The 22526-nt window shown below is 38.9% G+C and overlaps 1 protein-coding gene across 1 annotated transcript in view; it reads left to right on the top strand.

The window, feature by feature from the left end:
- The window catches only part of CFAP61 (cilia and flagella associated protein 61), a 120897-nt gene that overhangs the window by 49106 nt on the left and 49265 nt on the right, over positions 1-22526 (top strand). Inside the window, exons 17-18 of the mRNA XM_075147900.1 lie at positions 5715-5842; positions 20591-20689. Of these exons, the coding sequence (XP_075004001.1) occupies positions 5715-5842; positions 20591-20689 (227 nt within the window). The remainder of the gene's footprint in view (positions 1-5714; positions 5843-20590; positions 20690-22526) is intronic.

Here is a 22526-nt window from a genome sequence, read left to right as displayed (position 1 = left end):
AATGCTGTCAAGTAAAAGTACTGTCTGCCGGGCTGCTGTCAGCACAGTGAACCTTTGTAGGCGCTGGGTTTGTGTGCAAGGTGGAGGCATTGGTCATTCTTGCCAGATGACTGAGTGATGATTGGTGGTAGCATTTGCAATGAGACTTCGGGATCAGCTAACATCGTTGGTGAGCAGTGCGGATATTGGTTTATCCGCCTCTACAGATTGGCTCAGTGTCCATTTCAGTCGCTAATGCAAGCTGCTAGCTTTTCTTCTTGGTCGGTTGTTTCTGTGCAAACTGTGCCCAGTCAAAGTGTTCTCACAGGGGTCCTTTACCCGGTGACTGGCTGTACGTGTTTCTCTGTCGTACAGACTTTGAGCTTATGGAGGCCAGTCCTTTGCGAGGACTTCTGAAGAGCGGGACAGTGAGACAGTCTTTTGGCATTGCATCGATAGACAGTGTAGGATTACTGCAAGCTCCAGTTTTGCTGTTGTGCCTTTGGGCACAGCCAGATCGTCTCTGGAAGTAAATCAGTCTAGCTTACTGATGTCAAGTGTAATAGACCTATGGTGGTTTATGTAAATTTGACATACAGAATTAAGAGCTGTCCAGCCCAACCTCTCCTGTATTTCCTTCCACATTTATGCTGGGAATCCAGCTAGATAATATCTGGAAGGTAATTCAGGCTGAAAATTCCTAGATGTTGCTACATTTTTGTATGTTTTTTTGAATCTTGGCCAAAAAAAAAAATATTGTGTTTACTACCTGCTTTCCCCTCCCTCCAAGAATACCTTGTGGGTTAGAAATTGGTCGTGATTATACAGACTGTGCTTCCAGAAGCTGAAGATCAGCGTTTACCTATGAATATTGGTATAATAATACTGACTTCGTTCATAAAGGCCTTTGAGGTCTATGGATGAAAAATAATATATAAAGGCTAGGTGTTATGTGTACAACCAGTTTTATAGAGCCACAGTTACTAAACAAAGGTTCTTTGACAAAGACGACAAAATTCAGGCTGCAGTCTTCATCACAGTTGTATTTCTTTTTCCTTCTTCTGTTTCTGGTATTTGTGTAAATCTGTGAATGCTTGGAAACAGCTTTTGAAAACATGTTTTGAAAACAGACATTCCTAATGCAACTTTTTAGAATGTAGCTGATATTTAGAAAAAGAAAAAAATGCAGGATGAAAAAGCATACATTTTCCAATAACTTATGTTCATATCTCCTTGGTAAACATTGTTTTTTCTTTTTTTCTTGTGATTCAAATGGAGCTTGAAATTAAAATAGCTCCATTTGTTCACCTTCTTGTTCGCATGCCACTATCGCTGACCTTAGCACTAATCTAGGAACAGGTTTATTAATCATTTTTACTCCTTCTGATGGTTTTTACAGTAACAGAGTTCAAATTATGTAGATCCTGTACAGCAGTAACTATCACTCAGGTTTCTCAGTAACAAATGCTAAATTAAAAAAAAAGCATCGCAGGCAGGTGTAGAATCCTCCACGATAGGGCTGGGAAGGTCCCTCCGGGTGGTTCCCTGTTAGTTCCTGTAGTAATGAGGGATCTGTGAAGATGCTGAGTACATAACAAGTCAGTCAGTCCCATGTTTATCTTGTAGTACCCTGAGCAGTCCTTCTGAGTTCAGCGGCACTTTAACATACTTAAAATTCAGCAAACACTTAAGTGTGTTTAGCTGGATAAGGCCCAAGTCCTCACTGTGTAATAAAATCAAGTCTAAATTCTGCTGCATTATGGAGTCTTTGATGAAGAGTTCCAGCGAGGAGTGTAACAGCCCTTTGACACATTGCTGATGTTTTACTAGGATATATTTACCAATACCCAACTCAGAACATTGCTCTGCTCCTTTTCTGTCAAAGTTGAAATCCTCGCCCAACTTGGTTTTTCATTTTTGGATGCTCAGTTTCCTTTTTTTCTGTTTAAATGAAGGTAACATTTGCTATAAAACCAGACCTATTATAGAACAATTACAACAAACGTTTTTAGAAGTCCTACAAATAGCCCAGGGTCCAATGTTTGAAAACAGAACTAAAAAGAGCTACCAAATATTCTCCATCTGCGTTTGTACCACCAATGTATATTGTTGAGTAAATGTGCAATGAACACATTCCCAGGCAATATGCAAACTGAGTGGCTGCCCAGATGGGAGATCAGAGCATGCACAATGAATGTACGATGCTTTACCTGGTTTGAAAGTGGAAAGGAAAAAATGCATGCAAATGTGTTTGCTAAAACCAAATAATTATTTCATGTATCTTTTTCCATGGGTTACTTCGAGTAGAAGGATGTTTGGATTTCTAATGCTGTAAAGTAATCCTACTCTGGCACATACTGTGCTGTGAGATCGTAAATGAAAGACATGATTTACAAGCAGGGTTTGTGTTTTCACTGGAGTATTCCGAGAAATGCATAAGCATTTTTAATGGAGGTAGAGTTTGAAGGCCTCTAAGTGGATGGCACTGGCTGTCCGCGTGTAAAATCCCCCCCACGGCTTAATCAAGAAAGGCCACCTTTGTCAGCAGTTGGAACTGAAGGCGTGGATGGCCCCCTGCCCCCCAGGTGGAAGCAACGTGGCAGGTGGTGCAATGGCAGAGGCTGTCAGATACCAGCGTGGAAAGGGGGGAAAATAATCTTTTTGATAATCGAAGAAAATACTTTTTTCTGAGCTATGTATGCCTTTTCTACCAATGGCAATTATGGCTGTTTGCCTTACATTAGTTAATGATTGCTGGTTTATTTAATAAATTGGATACAAAATAAACAAGTTAGAGTTTGCTATTGACCTATCAATTATGATGTCTGATTACTCCTCTGGGGAACATATGTAGTCATTTGTCCTGACATTTTGTTAAAATAAGGTGGTATTATGGGACCAATCCACCTAATTCCTTACTCCCTGGGGCCATTTAGTGTACTTAGCTGTTAGAAAGGTGATTTCTGAAGCATGACAGCTGTTGGTGTTGGGGCCATTGTGTGGTGAACAAAAACGGTTATATTCTACTCATATGCTGCCTTTGTATCATTAATACAGAAGCCATTTCATAAATTAGATACAACTCTTCCCTAGGAAATTGTATTACTGTTTTGCATTTCATTGTTGGAGTACATTTAAAAAAAAAAAACCACCAAAAAACACAGCACTGCAGTAGAAGGAGATGTTTGAACTTGGCATTGCTGTAAGGTCTATTGGGTTTATCCTATTAGCTGCTGACATTCCTGTCTGGTTATTTTTGTCGATTAGGTACATTACAAGTAGTTTCTCTTTGTGTTCTTTTTACCATTTTATTAATTTTACCATTTATTTAATTTTACCATTTTATTAATTTTGTTAAAAGCCACACTTCAGCAAAAACATCACTAATAATTTTTCTTCCAGAAGGCATTTTCTAGGAAGTTGCAAGTCTCTGTGCACTGCAAAAAAAAGCCTGTCAGAGTTCTTGTCTGCAGAGTTCACAAACCCAAAGAATTTGAATACCAAGGTTAGGCCTTAAGCACCTATTTCTGGTACCATCAGATCTCCGCAAGTATCAGCACTTGCAGAACGATGTCAAATATTGTAGTCAGGGCGTACCCATTTAGTATGTTATAAAAAACATAGTCCAAGTTCTATTTTAAGCAGTGGGGCATGCCTTTAATAATTGGCATCGGTTTTTCTCATTTCTTAAAATCTCTTCCACTGATGTACCTTTTCAACGAAATAGAAAAGTTTTTTTCAGTTTCTGAAATGTGGAGAAATTCATTTATGATCAAAAATATACTTTAATCCATTTGCTTTTTAAATGCAATAATTATTTTAATGCACCCACATGGAAATTCATTTACGATCAAAACCCTTTTTACTGGCAAATCCTGCTGTAAGAAGTGTTTAACCATGTTAAAAAGCACTGGCTTTGGATTAGATTGTTAGGCTTGTTTGTAGAGACTTGTAAATGACTTATATAACGACGATTTGGGCAGCGTTACAGTCATTCTGTGGCTTAGCCCTGGCTAGTCCAGGCGTTCCTTGGTGCAGGGCTGCCTGTGAGACTGCAGGCATGTGCTAGGTTTCACACTTTTGACTTCGTTAAGCAGCCACCATGGGCTAGTATACTTTTTATGACATCTTCTGGAATTTTCTTAGTGAAGTCCAGTCCCTGAGATGAATCTGGCTCACCACTGGATGTCATCATTGCACTGTGATGAACTGCAACCAGAAGAACATTTATCTGGCAGTAAAAAATCATGTTGCCTGACCAAAGACGACATTTAATTTTGCCACATTTTAAATTACTTGCTATACAGTGATGACAGTTTGCAAGTATTTGGTTCATAATCTTTCCTTAAGGTACAGGACAGCACTCTAGTGTGTTATACAGACAATTCTGCACCTTCTGTAGTAAGGCTATGCTGAAATCTCAGCTCCAACATTGGAGTGGGTCTCCAACATTGCAAAGACATACATAGTATAAAAGATCTCTTGGGGATCTCAATGTGCCATGTACTTCTTGAGAAGGCCAATGTCATTATCATAGCTTTAAAATAAAATACTTATTCTTCATATATCGAGTTACTCTGTCAACTAATATATAGAGAATATATTTCATAGGAGGAATTTAGAGAACTGAATTTTATTAACCCTCTGTCTCCTATTCGTAATAGAGGAAAACCTGTTAGAACTGTTAGATTGCTTCCTGCCTAAGTGAAATAGCAGAAATATATAGGAGAAGTGTCTGGCAAATAATAAAAGTAGCTCCATTTTCTATTTGTCTCTTCAGTGCATTTATGAATCTGCAATTTTGCATTCTGTGAAATGTGAATGTATACAACCCAAAGCAGTAAGAAAAATGTGAAGTGTGTTGTACTGCAAGATGGAAAGTATTTCCCTGTCTTTCATCAGAAATTTAAAAACTAAAAAAACTAAATATAGTTCAGGGCACAAAAAAAATTGTCAAATGCAATATTATCTCTTGACCCTTTCTTGCGTATTTGTTTTGAGAATCTCTGTTAGCTAGTGAGACCTAGAGACACAAATTAAAAAAAAATACCTGGAGTTTATTGTTTTAACTGGTGTGTGCATTAAGAAGAATGGAAACTGAGAAGCTAGTAATTAAAAACTTTATAGTAAGATTTTTGGCCAGAGTATTGATCTCAGTGGCATTGAGATACTAGTTTACTCATTTGACAGCCTGGCTTCAGTGTATTTAAAAAAAAAAAAAAGGAAGGTTAATTCTATCATTTTGGACGTGAGTTTTCAATTAAACACACAAAGACACTCAAGATATAAGTTCCTAATGAATTTCTAAGTAAGACCGTTTCCATAAATAAAACAGCAAGAGTAAAAACTGCTCTAGAAGGTATAAAAATGGCCTTAACGTTATGTAAATATTGTTCCCCAGGTGTTAGCTAAATGGTAGTAAATTATAAAATAGGCAGTGTTTTCTCCTCTCTTACAAGGACTCCATAGAATCTTTTCCAGAAGCCACACCATTAAGCTCTGCTAATTTTCTGTGACCTATTAAACATGCACATATTTCAACATTTTAGTACCATCTATCTACTGTGTTGTTTTGTGCTGTGCACAGAAGAATCATAGTATTAGTCATGTCAGTGAGCCATAGTAAGTTTTGTATGAATGCAAGGTAATGCGTTACTGACGGTTTAATGATTCTTAGCAGACTTTTGCTGGTTTTTTTAATGCATTTCTATGTCATTTTACATATTTTTTTACAGTTGAGTTATTCTTTGAACCACATAAATCGAAAGCTGGTACTGGAATCTAAAGCGTCTATCAACACTAGAATTGTGGTGGTTGGTGCATCTGATGTTGGAATCTCTTTTCTGGAAACGCTCATTTTTTGGTAAGTTTTTAATTTCATTTCCTTTACTGAGAAGAATATGTTACCTTTTGTTTGAAGGGGCTTGCTTCCTCCATTTAGAAGCGTGCTTTGAGTCTATCCAAGTACTAGATGTTAAAGGACTGAGTGTCTGCAAATGTAAAGAGAGAGGTGCTTGCATCCTGGCTGACTCTGGAACTCAAAAATGCTGACAATGTTGCTAGTAGATCCTCAAGGTGAAGGCACACTGAAAATGAGAATTCCACATACTTAAAATCTGTTTGACCCTTGTTCTTATACAAAAATCCTGTAAGGGGATGTTAAGTCCATAGCCCTTCATGTGTGCTCCAAAGCAGCACTGATCTTTAAAGCTATTTGTGCCCAGTGGGATCACAAATCACTGTCTGAATCCCTCCCTTCTCTTACCTCCTGTGATGCTGTGTTTTCAGAGCTGTGCAGAAACGTACAACATGAGCTTGTTGAGTTGTAATCTCACTGTGATTCTTTAGATTCTGGTAACACCTTTTGATACCTTTGATTCTGATGAGGCTTTTGATGTTTGGGACTGTTCAGGAACCAAAAAATTGTCATTTCTGGCCCTTCTGCCATTTTTGCTGTAGACCCTAGAGTAGGTGTGGGAAAGGTCTAGCAGAGGACACTTCTCTCTGGGAGTGTCTGACAGCCTGCTCGATGGCCCACCAAGAACACAGGCCACCAGCATACGTTAAAGAATTTTTCAGCAGGAAAACTGCAAATCGAATTGTTGTGGTTACCTTGAGTTATCCAAACTGGAGTAAATAAACTGTATAAACTGGTTGAGAAGGGGAATAAATGTATGCAACTGTGTTTATACCTCCCACTGTCTAAGCCGGAGTAAACCTGTGGACAAGTTCTGCTGTTTTACAGACTTTCCAAAGTTAGGACAGGGGTGCTCTCTCTGATATCTCATTGCTTTCACCTTCTATGCCAGTACCCCCTCCATACCGGTTTTAGGGGATTATCAGGAAGTCAGACTGTGTATGTGATAATGCAATTCCTTTCATGCAATTGTTGTTTTCCTCATAGATTAAACATACGTACTAGAAATGTCTTGACAGACTTGCAGAAATGAATATAAAATTCAAATTCTGTATGTGATTGTTACAACAAAATGTTCATTGCAAAAACTAAGGGAGGCTGGCATTTTTAAGGTTGGCAGAGAATTGAAAATTTTGCCTATTTTTTTCAGTTAAGCCAAAAGTTTATATTTCTACAACAACCATTAATAACATCACAAATTAAAATATCAATATGGCAAGAGAAGAAAATGTAGAAGTGCTTTATGGATGTTGTCATATTGCTGGAGCAGTGCTTTTTTTTCTTAGTTCCTGACTTCCTGTAGAGCATCCCCTCTTGGGGTAAAATAATTTTCCTCTCATCCTCCTGTTGTCAGCACATTTTAGGCTTTCAGTTCCACCCAAAATTCAGTTAAAAATGTACTTTAAAACTATGAGCCACTTTCTTGTTATTCATCCTGTGCTGTTTATTACTATGCTTCCAGTGTAAAATACTGTGAGGGAAAAACAAAGCGTATTTACGCTCCAAGCAAGTCAGTCAGCCAGAAGCTAAATCCTTCTGTAGTGGACAGGACATACAGATAGTATTGTGTCTGCGTGGCAATCCTTTATATAGGTATCCTCCTCTGAGATACCTCAACCAAGACTTTTCAGACAGAAGTTTTGTTTGAACCATGTTCTAGCAACGAGTTCTTGCAGAACGTGTCCTTCTTGTACGTAGGAGAAAGTGCTTGGCTTCAGCGCTGCACAAATGGAGTGCTCCTGCTTAAGAGAAATTGAGTATTGCTCTGAGAACGCAAAAAGCAAGCAATCAGCACTTGGTGCAAAATGTCACAGAATTTATATTAATATATGTATAAATTTAAGAAAGATTATTTTTTTAATTTTCGCATCAGCAGCAGATAAAGCCTCCTGATCAATGTGAAGGCCTTTTAATACAATTTAGTTTAATTTACTCATGATTTTCTAACATTCTTTGCAAAGGTTACATGCACTAAAAATAGCTAGATTGAATCAATTTGTAAGCCCCTAATCCTTAAAAAGAGGAAGTAGTTTTCTCCTCGTTATTCTTCATACTTAATTATTTTACATTATCAGTCACCATGGAAACACACAAATGTAATTCACTTACCTACATAACAATTATTAGAACTAGATTTTACAAGTGTTTTCAACTTGTTTGAGACTGAAGAAGTATATTTTTCATTGAACAGAGAAATAATCACGAGAATTACCTCTGCTCACTTGAGAGCTGCAGCAGGCTGCCTCTCGCTCCCATTGTGCTGGGGCAGGGGCACCGCAGTTCGCGGCACGTCCGCCGCGGCAGAGTGCTCCTGGGGAAGTTCAGCGTTGTCGCTCTTCGAGCCGCGCCGCGGAGCAGCCGTGGGCACCGCTTCCTATCCACCCGAACCGTGCTGCAAAGGGGGACCGTGTGCCGTGAACTGTTACCTTACAAAATGCTGCTTCAGTCTTTCGCTGTGGAGTTTCTGGAAACAGAGATGGTCACAGAGGTCAGAGCACTGGTGCACCCAAAGCGGCGCCCGTTATTTCAGAGGGCAGCGCAGAAATGCTGTAAATGAGTCTATGGAATGACCTGCCAGAAGGGGAAGCTTCTTCCTAATGCTCGGGGTATTCTGAGCCCTGGAGAATTGCATCCGTTGCGCTTAATCTAACGCTAAGTCAGTGAAGGTGATCTCATTATTCATGTTTCACCATTCAAATAAATATCTCCTGCTGATTTTTTTTTTCCTTGGAGTGTAATCACATGCAGACGTGTTTTCAGCTATAGTGCTACTTTTCTTTGGGATGCATATGGATTTTTTATTCAAGAAACAGGCGAGTGATGGAGGCGGCAGTGCTGGCAGTAATGCAGACAGAGCCTGGCCTCCCTTCTCGCGCCCGGCCGGCTGTCAGCGGGTGCAGGTGCGCAAGCGGCTCTGGAGGCTGCTGCTGTCCCACACGTGAGGAGCTGCAGCGAGCTGGGCAGCGGAGCTGAGACGCTGTGGAAGCGGGGGGAGTGAGTTGCATCATAAATTGCTGCAGTAATTAACTTCCCTGCAGGAGCGTGGCAAGCAGGGAAGGAATTGTGATTCCCACAATTCTTGCACGAGGCTCCTCCTGGGCAGTGCAATTATATGCTTCCCCTTGCACAAAGCCAGGACTTAGGTCACTCTCTAACACTAAGGCAAGGTTATATAAATTGCAGCAGCATCAGGACGTTTGTTAAAGCGGCGTAAACTCTGAGCGATGTCCAGTCCTAAAGGAGAAGTAGCAACTGAACAAATACTCCCCTTGCGAAAAAGCAGCTCAGGCCAGCAACAGCGTCTCAGCCTCTATTGTTCTCTGCCCTCCAAACTGTTAGTGCTGACTGACGCTCCTGCCTCCCCTTTGTTGCAGGATGTGGGGAGAAAGCCCTTTCAGCGATGGAGTGAATCAAGTCAAAGAAACTCCAAAGAGAGGTTAAGCTAAAATACAAGCTTATTTATTTTTAGTTTCCCTTGGGTGACTTGGTCTTGGGGGGGAAATACAACACAGACATTCCAGTAAATATGTGCATGCCCCCCACTTACATTTGCAGTACTATGAGCCACTAACATTGACAAATTACATGAATGAAGACCCTAAAAAGGAGTCTGATTTAAGACTAAAGGAAGTTTTTAAAACTTTTTTTTGTCGTCCTCACTGAGAGCAAGTATGCGTATGCTAAATTTACACATGAAAAAACTGTTTTAAATATTCAACTGGCAAGTATTCAGTGAAAATTGTATCTAAAAATTATTTTCAAGTGTAAAATCTGTTTTCATGAGCACAGAATATCAGTACCTCATATCATGAATATGAGAAAAGGAGTAATGGGTTCAGTTCAGAGTTCTGCAAATACCAATTCTTGGAGGTGAGGTTCAGCAGGTGAAATATCAACTGCAGTTAAACAATTCATTTTAAAAAGTGTGAACAGCTAGAATTGGGGATACTGGGTTGCATAGTCCTCAGTTAAACCAGTGTTCCCTTAAATGTATGTAAGCTGCAGCTTTTAATCTTTTCATATTCCCAAGTACTGACATGCTTTAAAAAATAACCTCATTGCTAAATACTAATTTGCCAGCAGGGCAGGGTTTTTTTGTTTCTTCTTGTTTTCTTTAATAATTTAAGAATGATGGTCATGGCACCAGCGTTAGGCCAGAAGAACATACAAGTAAAAAAAAAGTAGCATTTTCAGTTTATTCTGGTGGATGAGTCACAGAAAAGCATGCTAACTAGTATGCCCTGACAGCAGGTGATTGAAGTTTGGCTGCAAGAACGCAAAAAGCTTGCTCGCAGCAGTATCTTGTCATTGGTTCCAGTGTAGTGAACCAATTAGCTTTTTATCCACCTCTTTGCATATAGCTGTGGAAAGCGTTATTGTCTTCTGATTATAAGGAAAACCCTTTTTAATCCATGATTTTGAAAACCTCCTTAATCCAACTCTGGTGTAAACAATGACTTATTCTCTGAGGACGTTGGGAATATACATAATGTGCTGCACAAAATAGCAATAAATGAATGGTGGCTAAGATCACAATATTTTGTATGAAAATGTTGTGAAATATATTTCCCTTTCCATGTGGGTGCATTAAAATAATTATTGCATTTAAAGAGCAAATGTATTAAAGTATATTTTTGTCAAAGCCCTGAACTTTTTTCTGAAAGCAGAATTAGAATCTAATGCAGTACATCTGTGAGTTTTTGTCTGCAGGACGGTTTCTCCCTGTGTGAGTTAAAGGTGTCTAAGATCAGCTTAGAAATGGCAGGGATTTTTAAAACAAGGTTTCTGACAGGACAGCTACAACTGCCATTATCTGGCACCACAGTATTATACAATATCCTGCACATCTGTCCTGTTTGGCAATAGTTAGCATAATGCTTGCTGTTTAATTAGGCTTTTTATCTTTGCATTTGTCTGAGAACATCTGAAGCCTTCCATGTTGCCTGTCACTAATTAGTTGACTAATTAAATAGTTAGTGCTTACTTGCTGATCACAGAGCTAACATGTAATGAATGGTTTAGTGATCTTCATTGTTTTATACTATCTATCTTTGCCACATGAATTGATATACATGTGCTTCCTTTTGACTGCCTTTTTTTCATACCAAGGCAAATCCAGAACAATGTTGTAGTCGACCATGTGTTCAGTGTCACCGGGCCTGCGTCCTTCAGACATTGTTGCCTTCCATCATTTCTGGTGAATAGAGATCAAGTTGTGACAGAGATAAATAAGATAGGTCATATCTCGCCTTGTTGCGCAGTGAGGATCACAATGAACACTGTCAGTGACTGATACCAGACATAAACTAGGGGAGAGAATGTGGGTCAAGATCAGCCTTCCTAACAGCCATTTGACATGCCTCTGCCAAAAAATGATACTCAATTAGCATTGATATGTGATTATTTTATAGTCATATTCTTGCTTTAGAGACAGTTTGCAGTTTTAAATAAGATCTTAAGCACTTGCATCTTTAAACATATGCAAACATTTGTCTGAACCCAAACTATTCTTTCACACTTTAAGTTTGTATTTGTAGATTTTTTTTTTGGTTACTATTTATATGTGAATACTCATAACTTCTTGCTGCATGTTAAAACCGATCTTGGAAATAGTAGTGTTCTCATAAAAGGCCTGTTTCAAAATTGAAATGAGTCACAAGAATTTTTATAGAAGTGTATTTTGTATTTATCATACCTCTCGTGGTGACTAAGTATGACATTAGCATGGCTGTTCCAGCAGCTCTGTAGAGAGCTTGGTAACCTGACTACCCGAAGCATCTGGTAGCTCTCTGATCAATGCAGTTCAAAGCAAATAAAGAAGCATTTCAAGTGCAAACACTGCATTTAGGTTTTCCAGTTCTCTGCTAAAGCGATGGAGGAGATGTACTTTCTCTTCTGTTTGCATTTATTTTTCTTTGTTTGAAGTTTGTTTCCCAGAGCTGTTGTGGAGGTGTAACTACCGAATCCTTCGAAGCAGTCTATAAACTGCCTATGGGTTGGTTTTGAAGCACAGAAGACTGTTCAGACTACTACAATGGAGAAAAAAATAGTTGGCTGGTTAAGTTGTGATCCTTCCCTCTAGTGATTAGTGTAGATTTGATTCCTGTTCATATGTATATATGTATGTACTCTAATGGGCAGGGTGAGGGTTGCGACAAATGAAGATTGCTATATGAAGGTACTTGCTTGTTTCTTCTGAATGCTTGATGAGCTGAAATTTTAAGGTTCCTTTTCTGGAATACTGTGATTACCCTCCAGATCCCAGGAAGGAGGAGAGTCTGAACGCAGTTTACGTTGAAATGAGAGTTGGGAGTACATAAGATATAGTAATGAGGTGGTGAATCTTTACTGTACGCTGCGTTCGAGAATCTAGGTTCTCTAAAGTTCTAATGCAGATTAGTTAGGTTAGATGGAGCTCCACAGTGCTGTAGCTCGACTGCTTCCACTACCCATGTTACCGCACTGCATTATAGTGTGAACTGTAACACATCGTGCTGTGTGGTTTGTTTCCCTAGGAGTGCGGTGGTCAGTAGCATCTCTGCATTAGTCAGGCATAATTTCGGTTTCATGCGAGCTACAGGGCATGGGCCATTTGGGAAGGAGCTGTTGGAGAAGTATCATGTTGCCCTGGTGAAGAGATGGGCATTACATGGCTTTGTGGTGCTGCACCTCTCGGAGCTGTTTCATGTTCAGGGATGCAATATCGGCGAGGCAGCTGTGCTCATCAGGCTGCCAGGGCTGGAGGTGCTGCGAGGCCCAGATCCGCAGCTGCTACATGCAGATGTTTGAGATCAGGAATTTTGGCCCAGCTGACTCCTCCACCAGCTGTGTTCCTGTCCTTCCTGGGCTGCCAGCTTTCTGTCAAGAGGACGTGGCACTGGGGTGGCGCCTCAGAACATGCAACTTTTATGAGCATCTTCTCTTTCTGCGTGCTCTTGCTGTCAGGAGGAGAACGTATGGTCCTTGGCCATAAGCTAGGGCAAAAACGGTACAAATCTCAAGCCCTTCAAATTCAAGGGAAGTCTATCTTTTGACATCCATGGGCTTTTCTAGGGTGCATACTTTTTCATCTCTGTGAAGGCAGCATTGCCAAATCTGCACCAAGCAACATCACAGAGTCAAAATATTAATCTCCTCTGCAATAATATGGAAAACTGGGGTCTGGTAAGTAGAGAGCCATAAACCCCCCCCTGTGGTTTTAACATGGGTGATTGGCCAATAATATTAAAAATGTCCTATTAACAAGCTGGAATTTGCACTGTATGTTATTCGCTGAAACACTCATGCAGGAGCAGACAAAACAGCAAAATTTCAACCACACTCTAGTTTTACTGCCCAATTTATGGTATCCTTATTTGTGAAAAATGGTGTTGATGTCTCTCAACTGTGATTTTGAATCTGTCAGGTGATTAGATTTGAACAGCTAGAGACTGTAACTACCAAGGCCATCATCAGATATCCCTCATTTTCTGTCTAGAAAAATAATTGCCCTGTTTTATACTTTGAACAGGATGAAATGCTGAAACATTTATGGAATGGAAATTGAAATTTTAGTAAGGAAATGCTCTCACTAAAGCAGTGGTTGGATGGTACTTTGGTTTGGTCAAATTCAAAGCCAACTTACATTTGGGATGGTAGTGCTAGTCTCGTAAACTTTGTAGCTGTGGGTGTTCCCACCTAAGTATATGGACGTGTCTGATTCAGCTATGTATTTTGTATGGGCCAAGGAAAGAGCTCTCTAGATTTTCCTGTTCTGTCACATAACAATGCATATTGTAAGGACTTTGCCATGCTGATTTTAATAAGTTAGATCCTGGAAATACCACAGATCTTGAGTGAATACGGTAGTTTTTGAAAGAGCCTCCTAAGAAATCTGTAGCTGGGTTGTCAGATGAGTCATAATTTGTTTTGTACTTTGCTACAAAAATTCAGTTTATGCTTGCAGCGTTTCTCAGTGCAGAATGTTAAGGCAGTTCACGTTTGAGCCTGAAGTGATATTACACTAAAGGAGTAAATAGGCAAATATGTAAATAAGAAAGTACTTACGAGTTAGTTGTGTTAGAAGTTTGCTCCTAAATGCTGTACTCCAGTGTTTGTATGTTACATGTGTTAATTGATACGCATGTTCAAAGCCTGATATACACCTTGCAGGTACAGGCAAGATGCAGAGTCAAAGAGATTTCTGAGAAGAAAGCTTAAGGAGGTGGTTAAGGGAAGGAGAAGAGCTTAGTGGTAAAATTGCAAAGGTCAATATGGGTTGAGAAGCAAAGTGTGGAAAAGAATTAGTCTAACAAAGGAAAAAAGACTTAACTGAATTACAGTAAAGAGCTGTAGTCACTAGGGGAGAATGGGGCAAAAAAGAATAGGGAAAGCTGAGTTGACATAGGTGAGGCAAGCAAAAACAGTTGCTGGGAAATGAGAGGTGGTTAGAAGGGATAAAAGCAGTGACAGTGATAGAAGGGTGGCTGAGCTGTTTCAGAAAAATGAGTTACGATAATAGATGGGAGTTTGAAAGAAGAAACTGGAAAAAAACATGTTTGGTAACATTCAGGGAGAAATCAAGATCATGGGGTGATGTAAAGCTGTCTAAAAAATGAGAAATTAATAAAAGAATTGAAATGCAGCAGTCAGAGTTGCTGATGTTTTTAATTATATTGTCTAGGAAAAGGGTCAGCACAGAGGACAAAAGAGAGACAAGCATTAAAATTACAAGATGGAAGGGAATCTAGGACTAACCACTTAAAGGGAAAAAAGTGAGAGGACTAATTGATCTACCTTAGCAGGAGAATCAAAATTTAACTGGAGAGGAACAGCTTTTGAGACGGGGTGTTGAAGAAGGGTTGACCGCTACAGGGGAGGGACATCTTATGAGCTAGGGTGAGAGAGGGGACACAGGTTTTAGTGAGAGCAAAAAAGGAAGCAGAAAATATTTGTTGAACAAAAGGAGATAAAGTGACAATTCCAGGGGCAACAGAAGCTTTGCAAGAATAAGCCTATCTTAAACATGAAAAAAACCCCAACTATTTAAGTTCGTGATTGATGTCCTTATCCCGTTCAAGTAGATTGTGCACCCAACAAATATGGGCCAGAAATTAGAGAGAATTATCACTGTGGAAAAGAGAACGTCTTCCAGAAGGCATAGTGGGGGCAAAAAAATTTAGTTATCTTCAAAATGGTGCTTGTAAAATTTATGGAAAGTTTGTGTGTGTGTGGGGATTGTGTTTTTTTTGGTCTTGTGATAGTGAGCGCTAGAATTCAACACCAAGGAGGTGACTCCAAATCCTGTGTAGAGTCAAACCATCAAGTTCAAAGTTTGGAGAGAGACCCACTGAGGAAGAGCTGCCAGCTGGGGAGAGAGAAACACTCGCAGCATCCTTGAAGGGTGTTAGTCAAAGGTCAAAGTAAATATTGCTTAGCTTTTTAATGGATTCTTGCTAAGATGTCAAAAGTGGTGACAGCGGTGGCTTTCATGGCCTGGGCTTATAGGCTGCTCTTTGGAATGCAGCATCTGATAAAATTAATCACCAGTAAAGCTAGTGGGAAGCTTCTGAAAAAAACAGTACTTTAATAAAAAGCACTGTTCCATCAAAATGTAAGTTTTTGAAGGGAGAATGTTGTTTTGATACCAGGAAGATGTAATGGGGACGTGACGAAATATTTTGCTGAGACGTCATTTAAAAAAAGCGGCTCTTTCGGTTTTTAAAGAAATTACATCTTGAATTTTTTAAAAATCAAAATCAGAACCAAACATTTTCCATGTAATCTCTGTTCTGAACAATTTAGAAGAGTATTTTCTGAAATTAAAAACATGGTGAATTTCACCAATGTTGTGGCCTATCTTGGAATGGAAATAGTCGTGTTCTAGGAAGAAAAAGGTATGAATTCTCCCCACTGAAGTGAGCAGCTGACTTATCTATCCCCTGGTGTCAAAAGTGGCAGTCAAATTAAATGTGAGCTACAGACAATTGGATTCACTTATCTTTTCATTTCAGTTGGTGGTGGTCTTGATACGTCTATCACTGGTTTTGGGAGGAAGAGTCATCATGGGCGCAGTTTATGGAACAAACGAATATGTGGAAAACCCCTTTCTTGACCCTTGCATTGAAAAGTGTCCCAGTAAAGACTTTATTGTTATCCCTTCTTTCATTGAGCAAATTCATTCACAATCTTAACACTTTTTCCTAAGGTTGATCCAATGGAGAACTGGCTTATCTCTGTTTACTTGTAATTAAAGACGGATAACTTCTAGATGGACATCTGTTGGTCAGCAGTTAAGCTGAAATCCTGTTCTGAGGTCTGTAATTGATGCACTTACATAAGGTTCTTGAGAACAGACGCTTTTGGTAATTGTTGATACAAACAATAAACCCTTTCTGCTGCTTCTGCTGCTGACGCTCTTACTAAAAGCTTAATAACCAAGTGTTGCAGGATCAGTTGCAGAGCCTTCATACTACTAGAATGGCATCATGTAGCATCATACAGGGAAACGGTTTTGCTTTGTTTTCACATATCCTCATACTTGATTTTGTGTTGATTCTTACTTGTCTCAGTCAAACATAGCTGCCCAGAGAGAGGGAGGAGTGGAGAGAAGGGTAAAGGCTTTTACAGCTCTGCCAGCAAAAGCAATGGGCTTCCTCCAAGCAAACAAAAGCAATTTAGTATACTGGCAGTACGAAAACACATTACTTGTAAAGATTACTCAAAGAAAGTCTATAGTGCTAAGTAACATATTTATCCTTTAGTGAAAATATGAATGAGTGGGGTTTTCTATGTTATTATTAATATTAGCAACCTTTGTTTAGCTGAGCATTTCTATTTGTAGTTTTGTGTAGACCTGGAAGACTTGTTAGAAAATCTTTTTGTTTTGGAGAAGTCTGTTCTCCAAGTCATGTCCTAGTTATTTTGTTCTTGAAATGTTTGGGGTGCTGATCTTTCCTTTAAAAAAAAAAAAAGTCCTCCTTTGGATAAATCGTTGCATTGTTTGGGAGAAGGAGAGCTACTGTCTATATCTGCCTTTTACAGTGAGACTAATACCTGGGCACTGTGAGTTTCTGTGCCTTGAACACCAGGTTATTGCCTGCTGGGACTTTTTTTTTATCATCATCTCTCATTCTGGGCTCCTTCCTCCTCACAAAAATCTTAAGGTTCCTTTTTTTGTTGCAGGACAGAGCTTTTTCTGATTTCAAAGTTTTATTAACGCAAGAATTTATCACATCTAACTTTTCAGCGTATAGTGCTGAAAACAGACTATTTGTACCATTTTTAGAATGATCTAGAGCTGTCATTTTTTACAAGTGCTCTGCTGCAGCAAAGTTGAGGATAGAGTATAATTAGGACTTTACTTTTGGATAGGTTATAATTCCAGATATTAAAGTTATTGTTTAAAGATTATGCATACAGGAGAATAGTGCACATAGTTACCAGTTTTGGTAGCCAGATAAAGCATTATCTTCTGTCACCTTTTTAGTTTTTATAAATGACTGGGGGGGGGGGGGGGAAGCGTGATGCTTTGTTTCAAATAAATTGAAACACTGAGGTTCATTAGACTACTTCACTGCACTTTATTTTTTGTAACAAAAGTGATTTGACTTATTATTTGTGATAATGAGAGGTTTAATGAAAGCAATTAATTAAATCATTTGTTCAGGCAGTTTCCACCATCTAAGCCTCCATCATTACACCGCGCGCACAAGGAAAAAAAGGTAGCAAGACATCAGGCAAAAAATCCAGAAAAACTAGCAAGGAATATTCTAACAGATTCACAAATGCCAGGATATATATAAATAACGTACTAAAACTTTTTTGTTTGTTCCTTTGATTATGCTCACAGTAAATTGGCAATCCTCTTTTATTTAGAGGACAAGGGTTGTTTAGACTTTTTTTTTGTAGCTGTCCTCCAGAACTGTGCAATGAAACCCAATACCTTTTACTTATTTCCCTAGATACTCTAATCCCTCCCTGCTTTACCAGTATCTTTGAGCTGTTCTTCCCTTTGTATCCACAGCAACATGAATCCCTGCTGGAATTATTTGCTTCTAAAATGCAGGTGCACTTATTTAATGTTGCATTGGTTCAGGCTCTTAACTTGAAGACTTTTCACCAAATGGGAACCTCTGCTTTTACCCCACTTCATATTAGGCATTGTTACATATATTAGAAGCATATAAGACGTTCACTCTCCTAACATGCACTACCTGTTTCTCAGAGCCTTTGTTGTTTTTCAGTTATTAAGAGCTTTCAGGCAGCAGTAAGGAATCAAAAGCCATAATAAATAAACCATCCTTTCGTTAGCCTAGAAATAGTAATGCTACGTAGAGGAAAGGGGAGAGTGATATAGAGTGTGGTAATGTGCGTAACAGTCACTGGTCAAAATACTCAAACCTGTCATCTCCCTGTAACTCTGTGTGCCAGTGCCTGACAGTAACCGTGGCTAAGCACCGACAGTTTGCCTGTAGTTTTCAGGCTTGTATTTAAGTGCCTGTATATATATTTAAAATGCTCAGGTTAGGCATACCAGCTACAGTTCTGAAATCAAGCTTTTGTAATACAAGATACTAGGTTTTTTTTTCCTTGTTTTATTGAAAGATTCTGATAATTTTCACAAATGCCAGCCTGTGCTTAAACATTTAACATTAAATTTTGATTCTTAGCTGAAGAAGAATTTTACCTCTCTGTTTGAAATGTGACCATTATTTGCATGAAACTGTGCACGGAGCTCTGCAGCTCCCTGGACCCGGGAGGGCAGCGTGCTCGCACTCTGAGCACAGGGCAGTGCCAGGTACCAGCCTCTGGGTCGCTTCAGTTCTGCCTCCGACATCAGCGCGCCTTTTTGATAGCTTTCCAATTTTCTTTGTGCTTGATTTTTCTCAATGTAAAATGGGAATCAAAGATATGACTCATTTCATCACAGTATTCTAAGGAGATGCTAATCAACATTTTGATGCCTACAAGATTAACGAATGGCAAACATGAATTAATGTTTGGGGCATATGGGAATGCCATGGGAGCGCTGAGGTAGAAGTAAATCATTAGTTAGTGAATCGTACTGAGTGAAAGGTCTGAATTGAAGCCTCACGCTCAATGGGGAAGAACTGAACAAATACCATATGACTGTGGAAATACTGGATGACTCTGTATGGACTAAATAAAGGTAGAGCACCTGCAGAAGAAAATAGTATGTGACCAGATCAATGAAGTGCATCATAGTGCAATCATGCAAAAGAGGCGTATTAATGTTGCCTGCTGTTTTTCTGATGCTTGCTTACAATGTTTTCATCCTAAATATTGTTAATGTAATCTAAACTTAACGTTATTGTAGCACCTGGATTTGGAGACCTATTGGCAAGAGGCCATGTACAGAGATGATTTCGTCTCTAAGCTGAAAAGAAACTTCATTGCTATGAGGGCAGGCAGGATAGGAGAATGTCTAGGATGTTTATGTGCTGTTGTAGTAATTTTCCTCATAATTACATGTAAACGAAATGCCAAGGAGTCATACTATTTAGGTGTGTAAAGTTATTGTGATTGTTCGCATTTGCACCCCACCATGAGTGCAGATGGCATTCTGTACACTTTAAATTCAGCTCAATGTATCGGGCTAACTCTCATTTACATGAAGACCACTTTGTATCACTCAGCCAGCATAATGTGGCCACAAATGAAGAACAAATTCTATTTACACCCACCTCTGCAGAGTGACCTTAATTTAAATGAGAATCAGGCCCATAATCTGTATAAATATATGCACTCTGTTACATTAAGGTTATTTATTACATTGCACTCAGCCTGAGTATGCGTGGAGATTTACCATAGATAATCCATAATCCAGAATTAAACTATTAATATGCATTTTGAGAGGGGCAGCCATAACCTTGAAATTCCTTGGTTTAAGTATGACCTTTAACTTTGTTTGAATATATTTTTTAAACGTATGAATAACAAATTAACATTGGTTGATAAAAAAACATTCTGATTCCTTTGTACCATTTGCATCAATCCATACTTAACTTACAGAAAGCCTTGAAGATTAGAAGGCTTAATCACTCATAATATTTATTTGTTTTTAAATGTCAGATCACATTTAGTTCAACATACTGTCAGTCTTGTTCCCCGCCACACTCTGGCATTAATGAAACTATGGCGGAAAGTATTCTTCTTGTGTCCAAAGTCACATGCATCCTAGCAAAATGACAAAACACTTTGTACCTGGCCTGTGTAAAGGAATTACTTTCTGTATCCTCCTGAATATAGAATTAAAATCTATGCTGCTCCTTTATTAGGAGGATATGCCCTCCTAATTTCAGTAGACCTGTGGCGGGAAGCAGACAAATTACCAGTTGGCAGGAATTCTTTTTTCCTTTCCTGCGGCTTACAGAAGGTGAGCTATGAACAGCAAAGGTGTTTGAGCAAATACTCGGTGGTCTTACAATACCTTTTGTAGTCATGGAAGGTAAGTCCTGCCATAAGGTCTTAGGAACAGAGCTTGTTTGTTACATGATAGAGTCTAAATATCTCTGTCAGGATTGAGACAATATTGCGCTGGATGCTGTATACCGCTCGAAAGTCACGGGAAGCTAAGCTGTAAGCACTGTGTATAACCATACGTTGAAATGCACTCGCGTTATGCTTGTACCAAACAGAGCCTCAGCAAACTTACGCTGGTTGAACTGTGGCATTTTGTTTTTCTTTCTGCAGTCCTCATCTGACGTTCAACAATCTGACCTTGATTTCAATTCATGGCCTTCCAGGAAAAGACCTACTGGGCTCCAAACATAGAAGATTTTTAATTAACAGGTTTGATGTAATATCTAAACACTTCCATAGCTTCAAAGGAAAACATAACACTTTGTAATTCTTTGTGAACTTGTCCTACATTTTAGACAGATACATAGACAGGTAGCCTCAAAATAGTCCAATCTGTCTATACAACATGCATTCACCTGTGAAATGAGTTGAATACAATTATTACTATGGAAATACTGCGAAAGCAGTAACTTCAGGACAGCAATCCAGTGTATTATACCAGGACACTGGTCTCTGCTTTCCAAGACTTTTTAGATTGTTTAGATCTCCAGGTTAAAGAAAAATGACAAAAGATGTATCCTTGCTTTTTAAATATTATTTAGTTTTTAACTTCCATGAGTTTTGTTCCAAATAATGCTGAACAAAAGAACGTATAAGAGTTACTATTAGCAATGTGACCAGTGGTCTGCCTATAGCAGCCATGTGGTGAGATGCAGACCCCACTGATGATAGTGGGAATTTTGCTGAGCGTACGGGGGAAAGTTTAGGACTATTGCTGTTGACAAATTTGGAAGAACTGTGCGGCATCAGTTCTGCTGCTTGTGAACTATTTGTGTGCCGGTCCCTGAACTGTGGAAGTCTGTCTCCAGTCCCAGCCAGAGTGCTGTCCCTTGCATTTGCCTCCCGGGGCTGGCAGAGCCATGGGTCTGGTGCAAAACAGCTGAAGGGAAGGCTGTGAAAGATAGCTATGCTTGTGTCTAGTGAGTGGTCAAACGTTTCATGAGTTTTCTTGTTTGCTGACAAGTAAAATATCTTCCATTTAGTAGGATAAAATCTTACCTCATTAAAATTCACAGTATGTAAATCTCACTTAAATTTAGTATATTTGTTTTGATAGTTTTATTTTTTATTTTGGAATAGTGACTAGCAATCCTCACTGTAAACAGGAACATGATTGTTCTGGACGTTGAGAAGCATAGAATTAAAATGAATCGGTTATTTTGAATAACTGGTGAATCAACTTAGTATAATTTATTTAGATTTGGCAGATGACTCTTTGGAATCTGCACATTGTTTTTTACCAAATCTTTTACTCAGTAAGCAGCAATGCATTGAAGGGCCAGCTCTTTAAATGACAAAACAACTCAATGTATGCTTGCTGAACCTTAAAAATGAAATCTCTACAAAGACATGAAAACGGTGCGATGTGAACCTGTTTAAAACCACCTTATCTCGTTTGGAATTTTGCCCTGTCAAAGAATTTTTTATAAGTAGTTACCTTAATTAATTTTTTTATTGTAGAAAGGGGTGTGTTTAAGAATGAATCTAGTAAATGAAGGGATTGTATGCTCACGTAAATGCATGTAGTCTTTTTCCTAAGTATACTGTAAAAAAGAGTTATAATAACAAAACATCCTTCCTGATGGAAAGTTGCAGTTCATAGCTGCCTCACCAGAATTAGCTGTTAAAATTTGAAAGCAGATTAAGAGTGAAAATTGAACTCTGCAGGATATGATTTTTTTGAAAGCATCCCTGTGATTTTGGAGTGTCAGTCTCCTGGGAGCTGTGCACGTCAATTATAAAGGTGCTTTTGAAAACCCTCATCTGTCCTTGATGTCCATGTTATTTATAGATTTCTGCATGATTACAGTTTGGAATTGTCAGTGATTTTCTTCCCTTATTTATTTGCCTCTGGTATTTGTGAGTACAGAGGATGCAAAGCACCTCAGAAAGCCTGGTCATTCAGTTCTAAAATTCTTCAGGTCATGAAAGCAACTTTATTTGTTTTTGTGGCATCCTGTATGACAATTTTGGGAACTCGGTAACAACAACTAATGTGTAGCAATCAGCTCTGTTTTAGAATGTATATTCTGGTACTAATGGCAAA

Source organism: Calonectris borealis, chromosome 3, assembly GCF_964195595.1.
Source record: "Calonectris borealis chromosome 3, bCalBor7.hap1.2, whole genome shotgun sequence".
NCBI classification, from domain to species: Eukaryota; Metazoa; Chordata; class Aves; order Procellariiformes; family Procellariidae; genus Calonectris; species Calonectris borealis.
The sequence above is the reverse complement of the archived record's forward strand: the minus strand, read 5'-3'. Positions and strand labels throughout refer to the sequence as shown.